The sequence below is a fragment of the Gouania willdenowi genome, chromosome 1 (assembly GCF_900634775.1).
Source record: "Gouania willdenowi chromosome 1, fGouWil2.1, whole genome shotgun sequence".
In the NCBI taxonomy this organism is placed as follows: domain Eukaryota; kingdom Metazoa; phylum Chordata; class Actinopteri; order Blenniiformes; family Gobiesocidae; genus Gouania; species Gouania willdenowi.
The window spans coordinates 24,222,102-24,239,675 of NC_041044.1; the positions used below are offsets into that span (position 1 = coordinate 24,222,102).

The window sequence follows — 17,574 nt, forward strand, 5'->3', positions numbered from 1 at the left end:
GCCAACTATGTTATTAATGAGCTGTGGATACCCACTCGTATAGCAACGCTACTCATTCCATGCTGTTTCTTAGCCGCACAACATAACGCTTATTTCATAATAACATCTTTAAATTCAACGACTCTTAATTTAATGATATTTCTGTTGCACACTTGTTGTTTTGGTCAGTTTAACTGGAGGACAATTCTCACTTTATTGCAAACCAAATTGGTATCAGCACATGCAAATTTCTTGTTTACTAAGTTGATATTATTTACTTATTTTTTTAATGTTTTCCTCTCCATAATATTCCATTCCATAATGCTGACCTCACCCTCCCCTCACCTTGTTCCCTGCTTGTTCCTCTGACTTTTATCTTCTCATCTTTACTAGCCACTCGCATGTCAGTCCCAAGGAGAGTCTTCTTCCTCTCTTTCACATTTTTCTATTCGACTCTGTTTGATGTGCTCCCATCTATTTCTGGTCCTTCCCTCTCTCGTTTCATCCTTCTCCAGAGACCTGCCTCAATCTCACGCTGCCGTCTCTGCACTGTCACCGTTCACTGCTCATCTTATTTCTTTATTCTCTTTCTGTCACACATGTAATCCCTTTTTGTCATTAGGCAAGGCAAATGTATTTGTATAGCGCATTTCATACACAAGGCAACTCAATGTGCTTAACATGATCAAAAAGTGCAACAGAAAACATTCAACAGCATAAAATCATTAAGAACATTAAAATCGGCAACACATTTTTTTTGAAATCATCAACACATTACATCAACAACAACATGACCAAAAATCTCCCTTTCAATCATACACAGTAGAGAAAAAAAGTGCTTTTAACTTTGATTATAAAATGTTCACATTAGATGCTGACTTCAGCTCTGCTGGCAGTTTGTTCCACTTCTTTGCAGCATAACAACTAAAAGCAGCATCACCATGTTTACTGTGAACTCTGGGCTCCACTATCTGACCTGTGTCCATATTTCTGAGAGACCTGCTGGGTTCATACCTGACTAACATCTCACTGATGTATTCTGAACCAAACCCATTCACAGATTTATACACCAGCAGCAGAACTTTAAAGTCTATTCTGAGGCTGACTGAGAGCCAGTGTAAAGACTTTAAAACTGGAGTAATGTGCTCTGACCTCTTATTTTATTATTATTTGTTTAGCATGAATAAATGTTACCTTTGTCCTAAGTTTGCCTTTGTGTGATTACATCATTGGAATCAGTTTATTTAAAATTATGTTATACAAACCGTATTATTTTGATGTCATAATTTGCCTTAACACACTATGCATTGTATCAATTTTTGAATCGAGAATTTGTTAAAACAAGAATCAATTTATGATCAAATTGTGACCCTAAGAATCGGAATGGAATCGAATCGTGAGACACCCAGAGCTTCACATCCCTATTAGATATAATTGTGTGTCATCTGCGTAGCTCTGATAATCAACCTTCCAGTTTAATAAAACTTTTGTCCTAAAGGAAGCATTTAAAGGCTAAACAGAAAGGGTCCAATAACAGAGCCCCGAGGAACCCAACAGGACATTGGTAATCTGTCAGATTCAAAATTTCCAGTGCTTACAAAATAACTTCGTTCCTCCAAGTAGGACTTAAACCATTGCATTATTTTTCAATTTAGTTCAACCCACGTTTGCAATCCGTGCAACAAAATTGTATGGTCTACACTATGAAATGCAGCACTGAGAGCCAATAGAATGAGAACAGATACTTTTCCTGAATCAGTGTTCAACCTGATTTATTACCATCTTCTCATATTACCTTTTCCCATCAGTTCCCCATTATTAAAATCTTGTTCATCTCCCCCATCCTTCTCATTTTATACTGTCAACCAATGTGACTTCCTATCTTCCCCTACTATATATTTTTTCTTACCTTACACTGATCTCCTAATTTAAATATACTGTATTTTAATTCAGCCGTTTGCATATCCCTATGTCCTTTCATATTTCCATCTTGCTTTTCACTTCACTTATGTTGGATTGCACAGGATGGAGGTTCCTATAGGATGTATGTCCTGTACTGTACTCACTTAGTATATATTTATCTTCTACCATCACTGCTGTTCTGTTTCTGCTGTCCCTTTCATAGAGCTGTGCTCCCTTCCTGCATGTCCAAATCAACAAGATGTAGAGCAGCACCAGCTCTAAATATATACAATACACATGTGTTAGTTAGTATCCTTATACGCAATGATACTACTAATTTGCATTATATTTTTCCTTTGGTGTTTCGGTTTTCGGCTTTGGTTCACTCATTTTCAAGAATTTTAATTTTGGGGCAACTTAAACAGAATATTTACTTAAAACAGGTATTTACTTTATTTAAAAACACTGCTTTTTCTATCACTCTGTGATTTTGCATTGCTTAGCACTAGTGCCCAATTTGTAAATCATGAGGTCCCGGAACAAACGGCGGGAAGTGCCTTTTGCTTACTTTCGTGGCCATATCAGCCTGTCATTGCTTGTTAGATCTTGGAAGCTAATCAGGTCTGGGCCTGGTTAGTAGTTTGATGGGAGACCACTGAGAATTCCAGGTGCCACAGTGGGGGACATTCGCTCCAGTGGTATCTGTCATTGTGTCCTTGGGCAAGACACTTGGTGGTGGTCGGAGGGGCCGAAGGCGCACACTGGGAGCTTCGCTTCCATCATTCTGCCCCAGGGCAGCTGTGGCTACAATAGTAGCTTACCACCACTAAGTGTGGAGTGAAAGAATAATGCCTCAATTCTTTAAAGCACTTTGAGTGTCTATGATAAAGCGCTATATAAAATCCAATGCATTATTATTATTATTATTATTATTATTATTAATAACAAAATGGGCCAAAAATATAACGTAAACAACCAATTAACCTAAATGTTTAATAAAAGAATAATGAATCAGCCTTAAAGAAGCACAGCCAATCGCCCGTTACAGAGTGCACCCATCTCTCAATCTGAGTGACAGCTGTCAAATCTGCCATGTTTCAGCACTAAGGACAGCGCAAAATCACTGTTAATTTAGCCATAGAGGTCACTAAACTTTCAGAACACAAAAAGCCACAAATACAAAATATTTACAAACTTTTACACCATAACTCTTATGAATCAGCAGCACAGCAGAAAATGAAAATAAAATAAGTGATTACCTTTTATTTGTTTAAACAGTCATGAAGAACTTCCTCGCAACTTTTTTTTTTTTTTTTTTTTACATATTTCACAGCTGATGCCTTCCTTGTCTTTCATAAGCCAAGAGTAGCAGCTCTTCTTGTTTTTGAACTGAGTCTCAATGTCCATATCAGAACTTTCACTGTTGTCACTTTCTTTTCTTTGTCCCTGATTCCTCATCATGTCCCCTGGATAGTTTTCCTCTTGTGTCCTGTCTGTTGGAACTTGGAGGCAGGTTCTCTTGCATTAGCATCATCGCCACAGGTGCTACTCACTACGCTAACTGCTGCTGTGCTGCTGCTCTCCTCTGCTATTTCCACAGAAAAACCTTTACCTGAGGCTAAGCTTCACTTATTGGATTAAAAAAGCTTTTTTAGCCATTTTCTACTGTCTTCCTAGGTGACAGGAAACTATTTTTGTGCAAAATCACGCTTGAGACGTAGCGTGGGCGTAGCTTGACTAAGTTCTCTCTCACTCATGCTCAGTTTTTACATTAAATTTTGTGTGTACAATGAAATTTCCAGTGATTTCAACTCAATAAAAGACAGCTGTCCAAATATAATACTTCAAAATGTAATCAAAACACCTAAAAGCAAATGAGGTGCTGTAAAATTCAAATAATTAAAAATGAGGTGCTGGATCCAAATAAATAAAGTGCCGGTCAAAATCTGGGAGATGCTCTACTTAGCACTTCACCATCTGCTCCTGGTTGTTTTTATTCTAGCATGTTTTCTCTGTATCTAGCTTCATTTGATTTGATACGGGCGTGGTCATGGAAGTGATTAGAACTTGAGTTTGAAATGTGTAGGTTTATTCAATGATCACATTACTGCTGGATTCCTGTGAAAATGGGTTGACTACATTTACTACAATAGTCATTGGAATTACCAGCAGCCTTCTGGTCCCTAATACAGTGATATTGTTCTATATGTGTACACTTGGAGACCCCCTATCCCAGAGTCTCGCTGAACCTGACCACACAAAACATAAATGTTGATGCCATTAATCTCAACTCTCAGCATTGCTTTTTCCTTTCTTTTTTTAAATTTTGGTTCCTTGTTTATTTGCATTGAAATTCCTTACATCTGCCCTACTATCTTTGGCTGACACTGTCACAACAACAACTGGTGCAGGGCTTTTGGTCAGGAGCAGTGCTGGCTTTGCTCCAGAAATCTACAAAAATTGGATGGACTTTGGTATAACATATGGAAGTGGATGAGAGGAAAAAAAACTCGCTTAAAATTTTACACATTCAAACATTTTTAATAAAATATCTATATCAAAATCCTTTTTGTGATGCACATTTACAAATATTTCTTGTTTTTTATTATTATACTTAAAAAAAAAAAAATATATATATATATATATATTTATATATATATAAATTATGAAGCCCTTGTGAATTGAATCAGTTGTACCAAAATGTCATAAACAATGTTTTCTATTCAGCTGGTTAAAGCTGCTACGGACGATAATTTTGATCAGATAAGTCCATAGTGTAGCCCTCATAGATCAATAAATCGAATATAATTTGCTCAAAACTCCAATGTAAAAGGTTGAAATTGCCACCTGAAAGTTTGTTTTCATCTATTCTGTAAACACTCTAATCGTCCGAAAAACATTTTTGTTTTTGTATTTTGGGATGTGGCGTGCCGTAGACGGATGCATAAAAGCGTTTTTTACTTCCTTCTTATTGTGATTACTTGTTTGCCCACCCAAAACGCTGCCAAAGTGACTTCCCCACCTATTTCTGGTGCTTTCACAGACTAAAAGGGGTGGCAGGTGTTTATTTTGGGGCTTACAAAAGATCTGAATCCAGCTGAAATTGAATGTGTTGCGGAGTGAAGGGACATCACGAGGAATACTGAAAACAAACTACAACAAAAATGATCCAAAATGAATCACTTTCCTTCTTGTCTTGCAAAGAAATGCAATAAATCTATTTATTATTATGGAAAAGTGGATGCTTTTATTTCATACATGGTGGTAATTAAGTGATGGAATTGGTAAAAATGATAAACAGTGTGGAGCCATTATAAAATGCTGAACACAGCTAAGCTTGGACCTGCGTTTGCTTTACAACTTTGTTTTGGGTTATTTTTAAGAGACAAAACTTCCCTGATATAATAAACATTATTAGCCTGAGGCTGAAGGTGGAGGTGGAGGATGTAGTGCTGTGTAATGCTGCGTCTCCATTACTGAGCAATGAGCATTGATTTTTTTACCAGCACCACTGGGTGGAATTTCACCCATTAACACATTATATAGGAGAACAGTGAGACACACGAGTAAGAAATGCAGTGTGTGGACCTGTTACTACTGAAGTCATCAGCCACTGTTTCCATTGCTTGTATCAGATGTTTACAGAGACATGAGTGTGGACAAGAACTGTTGGAAACTGTCTGTCAGAGCAGAGAGCAGGCGTGGCCCAGGGCTGCAGCTCACTGCAGTGTCTCTTTCTCTTCCTCTTCCGCTCTCTCTGTATCAAATGATGTTAGCTGGGTTCGGGGCGGGAAGTCCAGGCAAATCCAGTTCTCCATTGATTCAGATTCTTCTGCTCTGTCAGCCTGAATGGAGATGCAGCAAAAAGCTGTGCATTTTGTTGTTGTTGAAGTCTGAGCTGATCACCACCACCTCTAAAATCACTGCCACCTCCATGCTCATCACTATAGAACCCATAGCAACAGTCTTTTCCTTTGTTGTAACCTGGCAGGGCAGTTTACTAATCATTTCAGAGCTTTGTTTTGCTTGTGCTGCTGCAGTGAAAGTTCATCTTTAATTAATACATAAATTAGCTATCCAACAGTAGAGCAGAGACCAAGCTTTGTTTTCAAGGCACATGATGGCATGCTTGTCATCTGAATATTAAGCTGAATCCCCCATGTGCCAGTAGTCCTGTGCCTGGCCCGTGTCCTGTTATCTATTTTTTTGTTTTATTAAAAACATTTAGATCTAGCAGTACAAAATCAATAGTGTGCAAAGTGTGGTAATCAAACTATTGCAATGTTAGTTCACTAACACTGATATAATTAGCATAATGCTCAAGCTGCAATAGTTCAGAAACAATTTGAGGAACACAATCATTTTAGGTGTGACTCATTCTTCAAATCTTTATTGACTTTAGCAGCTGAAAGACAAAAGTATTCAGGTCACATTCCTTGAGGCTCACTTTGCATTAGTAGAAATAAATTACCTAGATTTATACACTCATGGTAAATATCTTGAGTGTATAAATGTTTTTAGGATTAAAAGTTACCTTCTTCTTTACCTCACCTGTCACTGTGCCTTATCCAAATGTTTATGGTTGCTTTTGAGCATCTTAAATAACTAACCCAAACTAAAAGATGACAGCCATGTTCTCAGATCAAACGTTAGCGGTAGACAACATTGTTTATATCAGTTTTATTTAATGGTTTGCAGGCAATACTGTGAAAACGATGGTTATTATTACATTGTTGATGTAACTCAATAGAAATATTTAGGGGAGTCAGAGCAGGTTTACCAAAGTTTTAAAACGTTAGAGGTTCATCATTGCCATGTGTCCTCAGATACTCCAACCAGTGTCGTGTGTAAATGTGAATTTCTTAATGAACTTGGTGTAGGTTGAAAGAAAAGTAAAAGCAAAATGGCAGCCCTAGTTCAGCTGTGGCCACAGATATAGCTCACCTCCACCATTATGTACAACTCTCTCACTAAATTTTGTTACATTGTCACAAAATTGAATCCATTGTTTTGTGTTTTCCAACACTATATTGACATATTTTTTGTGCTGCAAAACACAATGTGTGAAGATAAAACAGAGATTCGAACCCAGTACGCCCACGTGCACAAACCCGGCTGACACATAGCAAACGTTATTGGTAGGATTAAGGTAAGGGCATCAGTTTGAATTTACTTAAAAGTAGCACAAAAACTATTTGTGCATTTCACCACGACAAAAATTGTCTTGCAGCACGACAATCCTGCCGAAAACTTGCTGCCATACACAAAACAATATATTTTTTTTCATTTTTGTGCCACGTTTTCCTCTAAGTTTGGGTTGTTATGTATTTGGTGTGGATAACAATCTCTTTCTGTGCTTTGGCTTTTAGCTCAGGAAAAATAGCCATTGTTGTTTAAGAAAAAACTTCGGTGCTGACACAGTGTGCTGTAACTATTATGTTCATAAGTGCACCGGGAAGCAGGGCTTGGTGATATATCACTATCCATTTTTCAGGCATAAGTGTTTCTTATCAGTCGCTATTGATAATTTTTTTTTTTTTTAACCTATTCAAAGTAAGGATCTGCAGAAAAAAGGCCAAATTTTAATACTTTTATTTTATACATAATCTTTAACATTTAAAAAGAGGTCAACAAAACTATGGAGAAAAAAACTAAAAAACCTCAATTAAAAAAAAAACTGTTCAATGTACATAATATAGACATTAAATAATCGCTTAATTAAACAAAATGTGCAACACATTTTGTAAATAATAAATGAGTGCACACCTGAGGTTGAACTAACATCTCTGACATGAAACGAACAGCAGGGTATGAAATTAAGAATATATTATGGGGGAAATTTTGGCATTTGTTTCCTTATTTATAATAAAATTATGCAAAGCACAAAAAACTCCAATAGTGTTTTTACTGTTTAATATATTGCTGCTGAATTTTGTTTATTTTATTTCCATTTATTTTTTTTTTCTAACGGAGTTTTGTAAAATTATCAAACATTCTATTGCACACATTTTCTATTGATATTGATCACATTTCTATCACAATATATATCATTATCGTTTTATCGCCCAGGTCTACCACGAAGTAAAATGGGGCGACCGTGGCTCAGTGGTAGGGTGGGTTGTCCAATAACTGAAGGGTTATTGGGTTGTGTCCTTGGGCAAGGCACTTCACCCACATTGCCTAGTATGAATGTGGTGTGTGTGAGTTAGTGTTGGTGGACGGAGGGGCTGATGGCGCACTATGGCAGCCTCGCTTCTGTCAGTGTGCCCCAGGGCAGCTGTGGCTACAAAAGTAGCTTACCACCACTGTGTATGGAGCGAAAGAATAACGCACATCATTGTAAAGTGCTTTGAGTGTCTACGATAAAGCGCTATATCAAATCCAATGCTTTATTATTGTTTCTTATTAAAATCATTGACGAGAATAGTCAGTGCAACACAGAGAGATTGAGATTCAAACATCGGTGCTGCTCTGTGAATGTCACAACTTGACAGTTTGTAGCAGCATCAATATCCTAATGCTTCACTGGTCGGAAGATACATGTGACTTTTGAAGGTGCTTTTTAAAATGGTGTTGAAATGGTTTACTACTTTGGTGCAGAGCAGCATGATGCAGTAAAAGAATATTAATAAAGAATGTGCACGCATGTGTGTACACGTGCATGTGAGTTTGAGTGCACTTAACTTAGAGCCGCAGAGATAAGAGCAGACAAGCTGCAGTTCAATAGATTACAGGGAAACACGGCGACCCATTGATTGAAACCCTTTCTCACACTCTCACTCAGTGTTTCTTCCTCTCCCAGAATTCAGTGGAGTAAGGTTACACCGGATGTCACTGTGTGCGTGCTCTGAGAAGGCAGCATATGACTTTTGTTTGAAATCATTCACAACATTTCTGTGGCTTTCACTGGGCGAGCTCAGCTCATACTGTAGTGTTTCCTCATGCTTCAGGTTTATTGTTTATTAGGATTCCCATTAACTTTGGCACACGGCCTTAACTATATTTCCTGAGGTTCAAAACACGAGTTCACATACAAATATTACATACAATATTAAATGAAATCAAACATACATACACATACATTACTATGTCCCCACTCCTACACAAGACAGCAAATAACACATAAGTAGATACTAGAGGTGGGCGATATGGGGAAAAAAAATGATCACGATTTTTTCTTTGTATAATCACGATCACGATTTTATTGCAATTTTTTTTCACTCAGATCATTTAGACTTTTAAAAAAATATTTACCAATAAAAACAAACCAATTCATATACTTAGAATCTTCACCCTAAATGGAAAAAAGATAATTTAAGTCAGTGTCATTTTCAAACAATTTAAATTTAATTATGTAAGCATTTTATCAAACTGGTTCCAAGTACAATTAACATCAAACAAAAAGGCTGACGAGTTATTTTAGTCACAGTCTTTTTACTTTAAAGTGGTGTAGTATTAGCAACTATTGATGTGGACCAATATTCATATCTCAATCATTTTCCTCAAATAGGCAATAAGCGATATAAACTTTTATTTTATTTTCAATAAAAAAACAAGAATGTGTCAAAATCAGGGGAGAAAAAGGCCACAAAGACCCTTTTATTAATCACGAGCAGCTCATTATCAACATTTTGTGCCACGTTTGACTTTTTCCTTCATTAAGACTGAAATGTGTGATTAAATTCTGTAGTGTTGCTTCTTTCAGGGCAGCTCTGAGTGGCTGAAAGTAGTTTTATAGTAAATTACATTTAGGACGTGGTCCTATTTAAATTAAAGTTGCAGAAGTAACCACCATTGAAGAGTAAATGCAATGACCCATAGCTGATTACAACCCTATGGTCAAACTGCAGAAGTTATAGTTAATTTATATTAACATTTCCTCAACCTGCTGCATTCTCATGTCTGATACAGATGTTATTGTGACCTACACACTGACAGGTCATGCTCCTCTGCATTAACTTGGAACCCTTTTATCAGACACTCAAACCATATCTGTCATAATCTATTTTTTAAAGTTTTGCCTCCATTTTCTCAGCCTGCCTTTTTTTTTACAGCTGAAACTTGAAGATCGCTCCATTCTCATCAGAGACATTGTGCGACGGAACAATTCAAACGTAAGTGTAGTCCTCCCTCCTTTTACTCTTACCTCCACCAGTTGTCATTGTGGGGCGTTCCGTTTCTTTTGCGGTGTCAGACATGACTGGAATATTATCACAGCCCGGCACTTGCAGAGAGTTTCAATGATGTTTTTTTTTCTTTTGTAGTGCAAAAACGTGCAAGCTGAATTTATATTCAGTACAGAGATTGTCTGTTAGTTAAAATCCACCAGGCATTGTCATTCTCTGCACATATTTCACTGCAAAGGTTGTGTTTATGAAGCCTAAATGTTCCTCTGGTCTGCAGGTGTTCTGCAACTGTCATGATGGGTGTATGTGTGCTGTGTTGCAGGACAACCAGTGTGGTATTGTAACCAACATTGACATTGAGTGTGCGGTGAAACTCGTGGGAACAAACTGTGTACTATATCCAGTCAATAGCAAAGATCTACAGCACATCTGGGTAAGACACAGCATTACAATCCACAACTGTAGGGTGTGTGTTACAGTATTATCACATTTTAGAATCACAAATTTTGTCCATTATTTTAATATGGTAAATGGACTTGATTTTATATAGCGCTTTATCACCACACTGAAGCAGTCTCAAAGCGCTTTACATATCAGCTCATTCACCCATTCACTCTCACATTCACACACCAGTGGGACAGGACTGCCATGCAAGGCGCTAGTCGACCACTGGGAGCAACTTAGGGTTCAGTGTCTTGCCCAAGGACACTTCGACACATAGTCAGGTACTGGGATCGAACCCCCAACCTCTCGATCAGAAGACGACCCACTACCACCTGAGCCACGGTCGCCCTGTAATATAAAAAGTATACTAGTATTAAGAGCCTTGAGAGTAAGGGAGACAGACATAGACGCTTCTCATTTCACTTTGAAATGAATAAACATCTCCTTTCATGAAGGTTTGTTTTCACAGTTTTCTTTTTAAAATAAGATGTATTTAGTAGAGCTTTTTGTTTTTCACTAGTCCTTTATGTACGGCGACTACATTGCCTATGACTTCTGGCTGGGAAAAGTGTATGACCTGACCAATCACATCATCCTCAAGCTTTCCAATGGTTCCAGGTAAGTTTATAAGTGGTGTATTTAGTATTGGACTGTGAACATCCTCCAGTGAGAGTAAGATTCCTTGTTTCTGTACCTCTTTCAGGTGCTCCATGAGCGTAGAAGACGGAGCCAAGCTTTACGACGTCTGTCCGCATGTCAGTGATTCGGTACGTAGTCTTCAGTTTCTGACTGTCACAGTTGCTTTGATGTTGTACTAAAAGGAAAGCCCACACAGGAGTTAAAATAATTTCCTCCCCCATGAGATCATAGTTATTTTACACCTCCTTTTTATATTAAAAACAAATGAGAAGCCTAACGCTGCATTGTTCTATTTCATCCCTGCTGACCACCCGAGGCGGTGCTTTAAGCACTGAATATTCCCCTTCGCGCAAGCGCAGTGCGAGTATGTATACCAACAATGTCACCCGTGACCCCTGGATGACACGGAGGAAGTTTATATCTTCAGGTATCACTCCAGGGTACTTTCCTTTTTTTCTTCTCGCGTGCAGTTGCTGGAATATTGTGCATACAAACTGCCGCCGCTAGTAGCTCCGTGACCGTGCTAGGTTGGAGCAGCGTGCATTCGCCCTCCAGGAGCTGTGAGCTAGCAACCTCTGTTGACACAGGCCGCGTTAGCGCCGCCTCCCCCCAGCTTATGGTTTGTGTTTGGTCCTGACGACACACGCTGACAAGGTAAGTAGCCACTTATTTAGGCAGATCAATGGTTGTCTTTACAAAATAAGAATGAAAGAGATTGTCGGTGATGGCTGCGTTTGAGCAGCCTACTCCCGAAATTTAAGTTAGCCGACTATTTATTTGCTGGTGAGTCGTGTGCGCACGCCCGGAGCCCAGCATGGATTCGTTTACATTAGCTTTACCGGCTGAGCTAGTGTCGTCTTCTGTTAAAGAGCCCAGTTCAGGTGAGGACCACAGTTTTTTTTTTTTAAAGTATATTTGGGCCTCGACTGTGCAGGCAGCGTGTGTGCTCCCTTCCCCAGTATACGGTCCCTATACTCGCCCAATCTATGGCATCCGTGCTCTGGCTAAGCTGAGGAGTGCACGGTGATACCGGACAGGCGGCGTACGCGCCCCCTCCCTTTGTTCAGCTAGAATAACTGTGTTGAAATCAGTGACTTCTCAGTGCAGCTACGATGGATGGCTCTCATATCTGCACATCATGTGGGGTTTCTTTACAGCCAGAGGATGGCCACGACCTATGCCCCGCATGCCTTCGTCCTGAGCACCTGCGGGAGGCGCTGTCAGGCAATCCCTGTATGACCTGCAGCTACTTTCCTCGGGCGGCCAGGGTTGGCGGGGGTGGAAGGCTCAGTAGCCATAGTCGACCTCCCCCCACGCCAGCCACCTCCAACCCGTCAGACATGCTCCAAGAGGTGGGCAGAGGCTATGGCAGCTGCCCCTTCCAGGAAGAGAACGAAGTCTGACCATAGTGGGTTATCATCTAAGGTCGAGCAGCTGTCTGCTGAATTGGCTCAGATGTGATCCCTGCTGGCCGACAGCCAGCCGGTTATTCCTCTGGTGGCTGATGCGGCACTCTCCCCCCCCAATGCCAACGCTGCTGCCCGATTAGGATACACTCTCTTTGGCTGCTTCGGCTAGTCATTTCTGTGATTTTGGGGAGAATTTGGATGTCGGATCCCAGGTGTCTGAGCAGGGCTCCCACTCCTCGGATCAAAGTTCAGGGGCCGAGGTGGAAGACAACGCCATACGTGCTGTCATGCGCCTGGCTCTACAGCGGCTGCACACAGCTGTCCCACAGCAGGCAGAGGCAGCATCTGCAAGCGCCTTCTTCAGGCGCAGGCCTGCCTCCACAGCTTTCGCTATTCCACATTCAGAGGATTATCTGAAGGAGTTACAGTCCTGTTGGAGGGACGGTAAGGCTTGCGCCCGTCTCTCTGCAGATGGGCGGACCCTGGCAGCCATGCATGATGCAGCGAGGGCTGGCCTGGATCGCACTCCACCCATCAAGCCTGCTATCGCCTCTCTTATTGTGTCCCCAGATGAAGCACTTCGAAGGGATGTTAGGTGTCCACGACCCCAGTGTCGAATTACCGATGACCTTCTCACGAGGGCTTATGATGCTGGAGTTCGTGCTGGTCGCATGGGAAACTCCCTATCACACCTCATGTTGGCCCTCTCAGCCTCACTGCAGGAAGGCGGTGTCCATGCCGATGCTGTTAGCTTCTGTGATGCCTCATTGGAGGCTTTTAGGCTTATGTCTAGAGAGCTTGGGCGAATAATGTCCAAGCTCGTTGTCAGGTTTTTCTGTCCCAGTCGAACTTAACGGAGGCAGCCAGGAGAATGCTGTGCAGCCTCCCGGTCGAACCGGGGTAGATATTTGGTTCAGCAGCCCAGGAAGCGCTGGAACGAACCATCCAGGCCGGGCAAACCAGGCAGCAGCTTGCCGGGCTTAGCCGGATGCCTCCTCCTGATAGACCCCCGGCTGTTGTTTGCACCCACGTGCCGCCGACAACTCACTCCACTGGTTGTCGTGATGCCCAGCGTCCTATACGGAGACCAGTCCAGGATTTTCGGGGCTCTGCTCGCCTGCCCCCCAGACGTCCAGCCGGGTCAGAATAACATCCATCAGCGACCCGGCAAAGGCTCTCGCATTAGACCAGGAGCTGTCCGCCCTCCTGGCCAAGGGCGCCATCGAGCCTGTAGGCCCTCGGTCAGGTCACAGAGGGTTCTACTCAACATACTTTTAAGTGGCAAAAAAGACAGGCGGATTCCGCCCAATCCTAGACCTCAGAGGGTTGAAAAAATTTCTGAAGGTCATACCTTTTCACATGCTGACCACAGCAGATGTCCTCAGAACGGTGGCTCATGGGGACTGGTTCACATCGATAGGTTGCGTACTTTCACGTCCCAATTGCTCAGCAACACAGGCAGTTTCTGCGCTTCGCATACCGTTGCCGCAGGGCAGTTCAGGGCACTGCCCTTTGGCCTCTCTCTCTCCCCAAGGGTCTTCACAAGGTGTCTGCGGCCCTAGCACCTCTACAGTCTTGAAGGTTCTCCCATACCTGGACGACTGGCTGATCTGTGCTCCATCCCGCGTCCAGGCATCACAAGACACAGAGCGTCTCCTGTCCCATGTGGCTCGACTTGGACTCAAGGTAAATGTGGAAAAAAGTTGCCTGGTGCCATCCCGGGACACAATTTTCATTAAGGTTTTACTGAACAGTGTAACTATGAAAGCGAGGGCCGCTGGCTGACCTATGTCTCTTTCCTCTATCTTTTGGGCAAGCTAACGTCAGTCTCGGGGGTAGTTCCTCTGGGCTTGCTGACGCTGCGCCCGCTGCAGAGGTGGCTGAACAGCTTTCACTTGGATGCCAATCAGCACAGGAGCAGGATGCTCAAGGTCTCACAGCAGTGTCTTTGCGCCCTGGCTCCGTGGAGGGACAGGGCTTACTTGCTCAGAGGCATCCCCATAGGCTCCTTACATCTCGCAGGGAGACCGTTACCACAGATGCATGCCCCTCAGGATGGGGTGCGGTGTGGCAGAGCAGGACGGCCCAGGGGTGTTGGCCTGTGGAAGACCAAGGTGCACACACCTCTTCGCTTCGGAGCAGTCGACCCACTGCCCTCTGTGGTTCTCCTTGGCCGAGACAACCAGTCCTCTTGGCCAGGACGCATTGGCTCATCCTTGGCCGGATGGCCTGTTGTATGCCTTCCCTCCGTTTCCTCTGATTCAGCTGGTACTCCACAGGGTCCTTCAGTGAGGAAGGAGCTGGTTCCCACTGCTGCACAGCCTTTGTCACGGCGCACCATGGTGCCTTCCCGACAGGAGGGATCTCCTGTCCCAAATGGCCGGGCGGACAATCTGCAACTCCTTCAACTGTGTGTTTGGCCACTGGGGGGCCCGAGACGCTCCTGAGCGTCAGTGCCGACCCAGTTAGATATACTATAATGAATGCAAGAGCGCCGTCTACTCGCCTCCAGTATGAGAACAGATGGAAACTGTTTTCCGACTGGTGTACAAGGCGGGAGGTGGACCCTGTGCAGTGCCCTGTGCCAACTATCCTGGACTTCCTCCAGTCCCCTCTGGACAAAGGGCTTTCTCATTCAATGCTGAGAGTCTATGTCGCAGCAATATCTTGCCGACATGTAATGGTCAACAATGGCACGATTGGTTGCCACAAGTTGGTGTCCCTTTTCTTGAGAGGAGCTTGGAGGTTACATCCTCCGAGAGCCACAAGGACTCCAGCATGGGATCTTCCCCTGGTGCTGGAGGCATTGCGCCTTCCATTGTTTGAGCCCTTGGCTCATGCAGCGCTGAAGTGGGTTACCCTTAAGACTGCGTTCCTTCTGGCCATTTCCTCCGCAAAGCATGTCAGTGAGCTGCATGCCCTGTCAATCAGCGACACATGTCTGAAGTGGCATTCGGACAGCTCGGGAGTCACTCTGTGGCCGAACACAGCTTTTCTCCCTAAAGTGCTGTCCCGTGCTCCCCTCAACCAGCCCATTCGGCTGGCACGGTTCAACCCTTCTTCCGTGGAGCCAGAGGTCCAGTCTGGCCTGTTGTGCCCAGTGCGCGCCCTGGAAGCCTACATTGCAGCTATTGTAGGTTTTCGAGGGTCTGATCAGCTCTTTCTCTGTTATGGTGGCCCTAACAGGGGTGGTACTGTCTCAAAGCAGCGCCTGTCCAACTGGATTGTTGATGTGATTGCCCATGCATATCGGGCATGTAACCGTTTCATCCCATTTGGTGTGCGGTGCCACTCTACCAGGAGTGTTGCTACGTCATGGGCTGCCCTGAGGGGAGTGCCCCTGGAGGACATCTGTGCTGCGGCCTCATGGGCATCGCCGGGCACTTTCTCCAGATTTTACAGGGTGAATGTAGCCGCACCCCATCCATTGGCTGTGGTCCTTCGGCCAGAGTCCTACTCACTGAAGGGTGGTAAGCAGGATTCTTTGTGACTTTCCTGGTATAAGTCATTCAGTGCTTAAAGCACCACTTCTGGCGGTCAGCAGGGATGAAATAGAACGAAGAGTTACGGATGTAACTATGGTTCTATGAATCCCGAATGACCGCCAGAGCGCTTTGTCACTCAGAACCCTCGTGTGCTCGCGAGAAGATTCTGTAGAAAAGTACCCTGGAGTGATACCTGAAGATATAAACTTCCTCTGGGTCATCCAGGGGTCATGGGTGACATTGTTGGTATACATACTCGCACTGCGCATGCGCGAAGGGGAACATTCAGTGCTTATTCGGGATTCAGTGCTCATTCGGGATTCATAGAACCATAGTTACATTCGTACCTCTTTGGTTTAATTGCTGTGTTTTTTATTCATTGTGTTGTGAGCGCTTATCTTTTTAGTTTTAGGCCTCACAGCCACTCTGGTACATTTCTCTGATTGAAGTTTACATCTTAATTTATTTTAACTCTAAATGGGTTCTGAGGAAAGGGCTTCATGTTTGATTTTTAAAATTTCAAATTAATAGAATAACAAAAAAGGAAGTATCCTTTTATTAACTTAATTATGGTTTCATAAACCATGTGTATATATATTTTTTTTTACAGGATGAGTTCCACATGGGGTTTCTGTCCATTTCCAGTGTCTGATGATACTTTGCCTGTGTTTTAGGGGCTGTTCTTTGATGAGGCTTATGGCTTCTACCCAGGACAGGTTCTAATTGGACCAGCCAAAGTCTTCTCCAATGTACAGTGGCTGTCAGGGGTCAAACCTGTGCTCGGCCGGAAGTGCAAGTTTAGAGTTGTGGTTGAAGAGGTAAGGCAGCAATTTACCTCCTGTTTGGTATTTGTTGCAGCATCATCTTTTGTATGATTTTAACAATGATTTGTGAAGAATTAATGGATAACATTAATTTAATTAGTTTCAAATAATATCCATAATATAATTTGAGTTAAACTTATACATTTCAGAGAATATAAGGTCTTTATGTGAAAATGTATCTGTCATTTTCCATGTGCTGTGTTGGAATGCACACTCGAATGTCTTTGTGGTGTCTTCAGGTGAAAGTGGTGGAGCTTAAAGTCACATGGATCACAAAGAGCTACTCCCCTAAAGGCTCAGACAGCGTCTATCCTCCTCCTCCCACCATCACACAGGAAAACCTCTGCAGGTTCGTCCAGGCTTTCTATGTTCCCTCTTCAATGGGTTCTGGTTTCTAACAGTAAAGCCTAAGAAAAGATTTTAAGTTTGAATATACTTTGAAAGTAAATAAGGCTAATAACCTAATGGGGCCTTAATGTTTTAATATTAGTCACATTTAGCAGAATGTAAACAATGTTAACACAATGTTCTTCATTCATCCTTAAATTTGGAGTATAAACAGTATATAACAGACCGAATAATTTGCTTGCAAAACACGAGAAAATGTCACTAGATTTGTCGCTAGTTGCTTTTGAGAAAAGTGAGTAAGAGTTGGAAAGTCACCAGATTTAGCAACAAACTCACTGCAAATAATTCCACAATTGTGCGTGTTCACAAGGATGTTGGTGGATTCGAAGCAGGGAGGGGAGGGGGTTGTTTCCATTCC

At 42.4% G+C, this 17,574-nt stretch overlaps 1 protein-coding gene across 2 annotated transcripts in view; it reads left to right on the forward strand.

Annotated features, from left to right (window-relative positions):
- The window catches only part of ube2o (ubiquitin-conjugating enzyme E2O), a 45,043-nt gene that overhangs the window by 12,834 nt on the left and 14,635 nt on the right, over positions 1 to 17,574 (forward strand). For both annotated transcript variants that reach the window (XM_028450931.1, XM_028450936.1), the window contains exons 2-7: positions 9,936 to 9,995; positions 10,330 to 10,440; positions 10,972 to 11,069; positions 11,155 to 11,218; positions 16,659 to 16,802; positions 17,048 to 17,157. In XM_028450931.1, the coding sequence (XP_028306732.1) occupies positions 9,936 to 9,995; positions 10,330 to 10,440; positions 10,972 to 11,069; positions 11,155 to 11,218; positions 16,659 to 16,802; positions 17,048 to 17,157 (587 nt within the window). The remainder of the gene's footprint in view (positions 1 to 9,935; positions 9,996 to 10,329; positions 10,441 to 10,971; positions 11,070 to 11,154; positions 11,219 to 16,658; positions 16,803 to 17,047; positions 17,158 to 17,574) is intronic.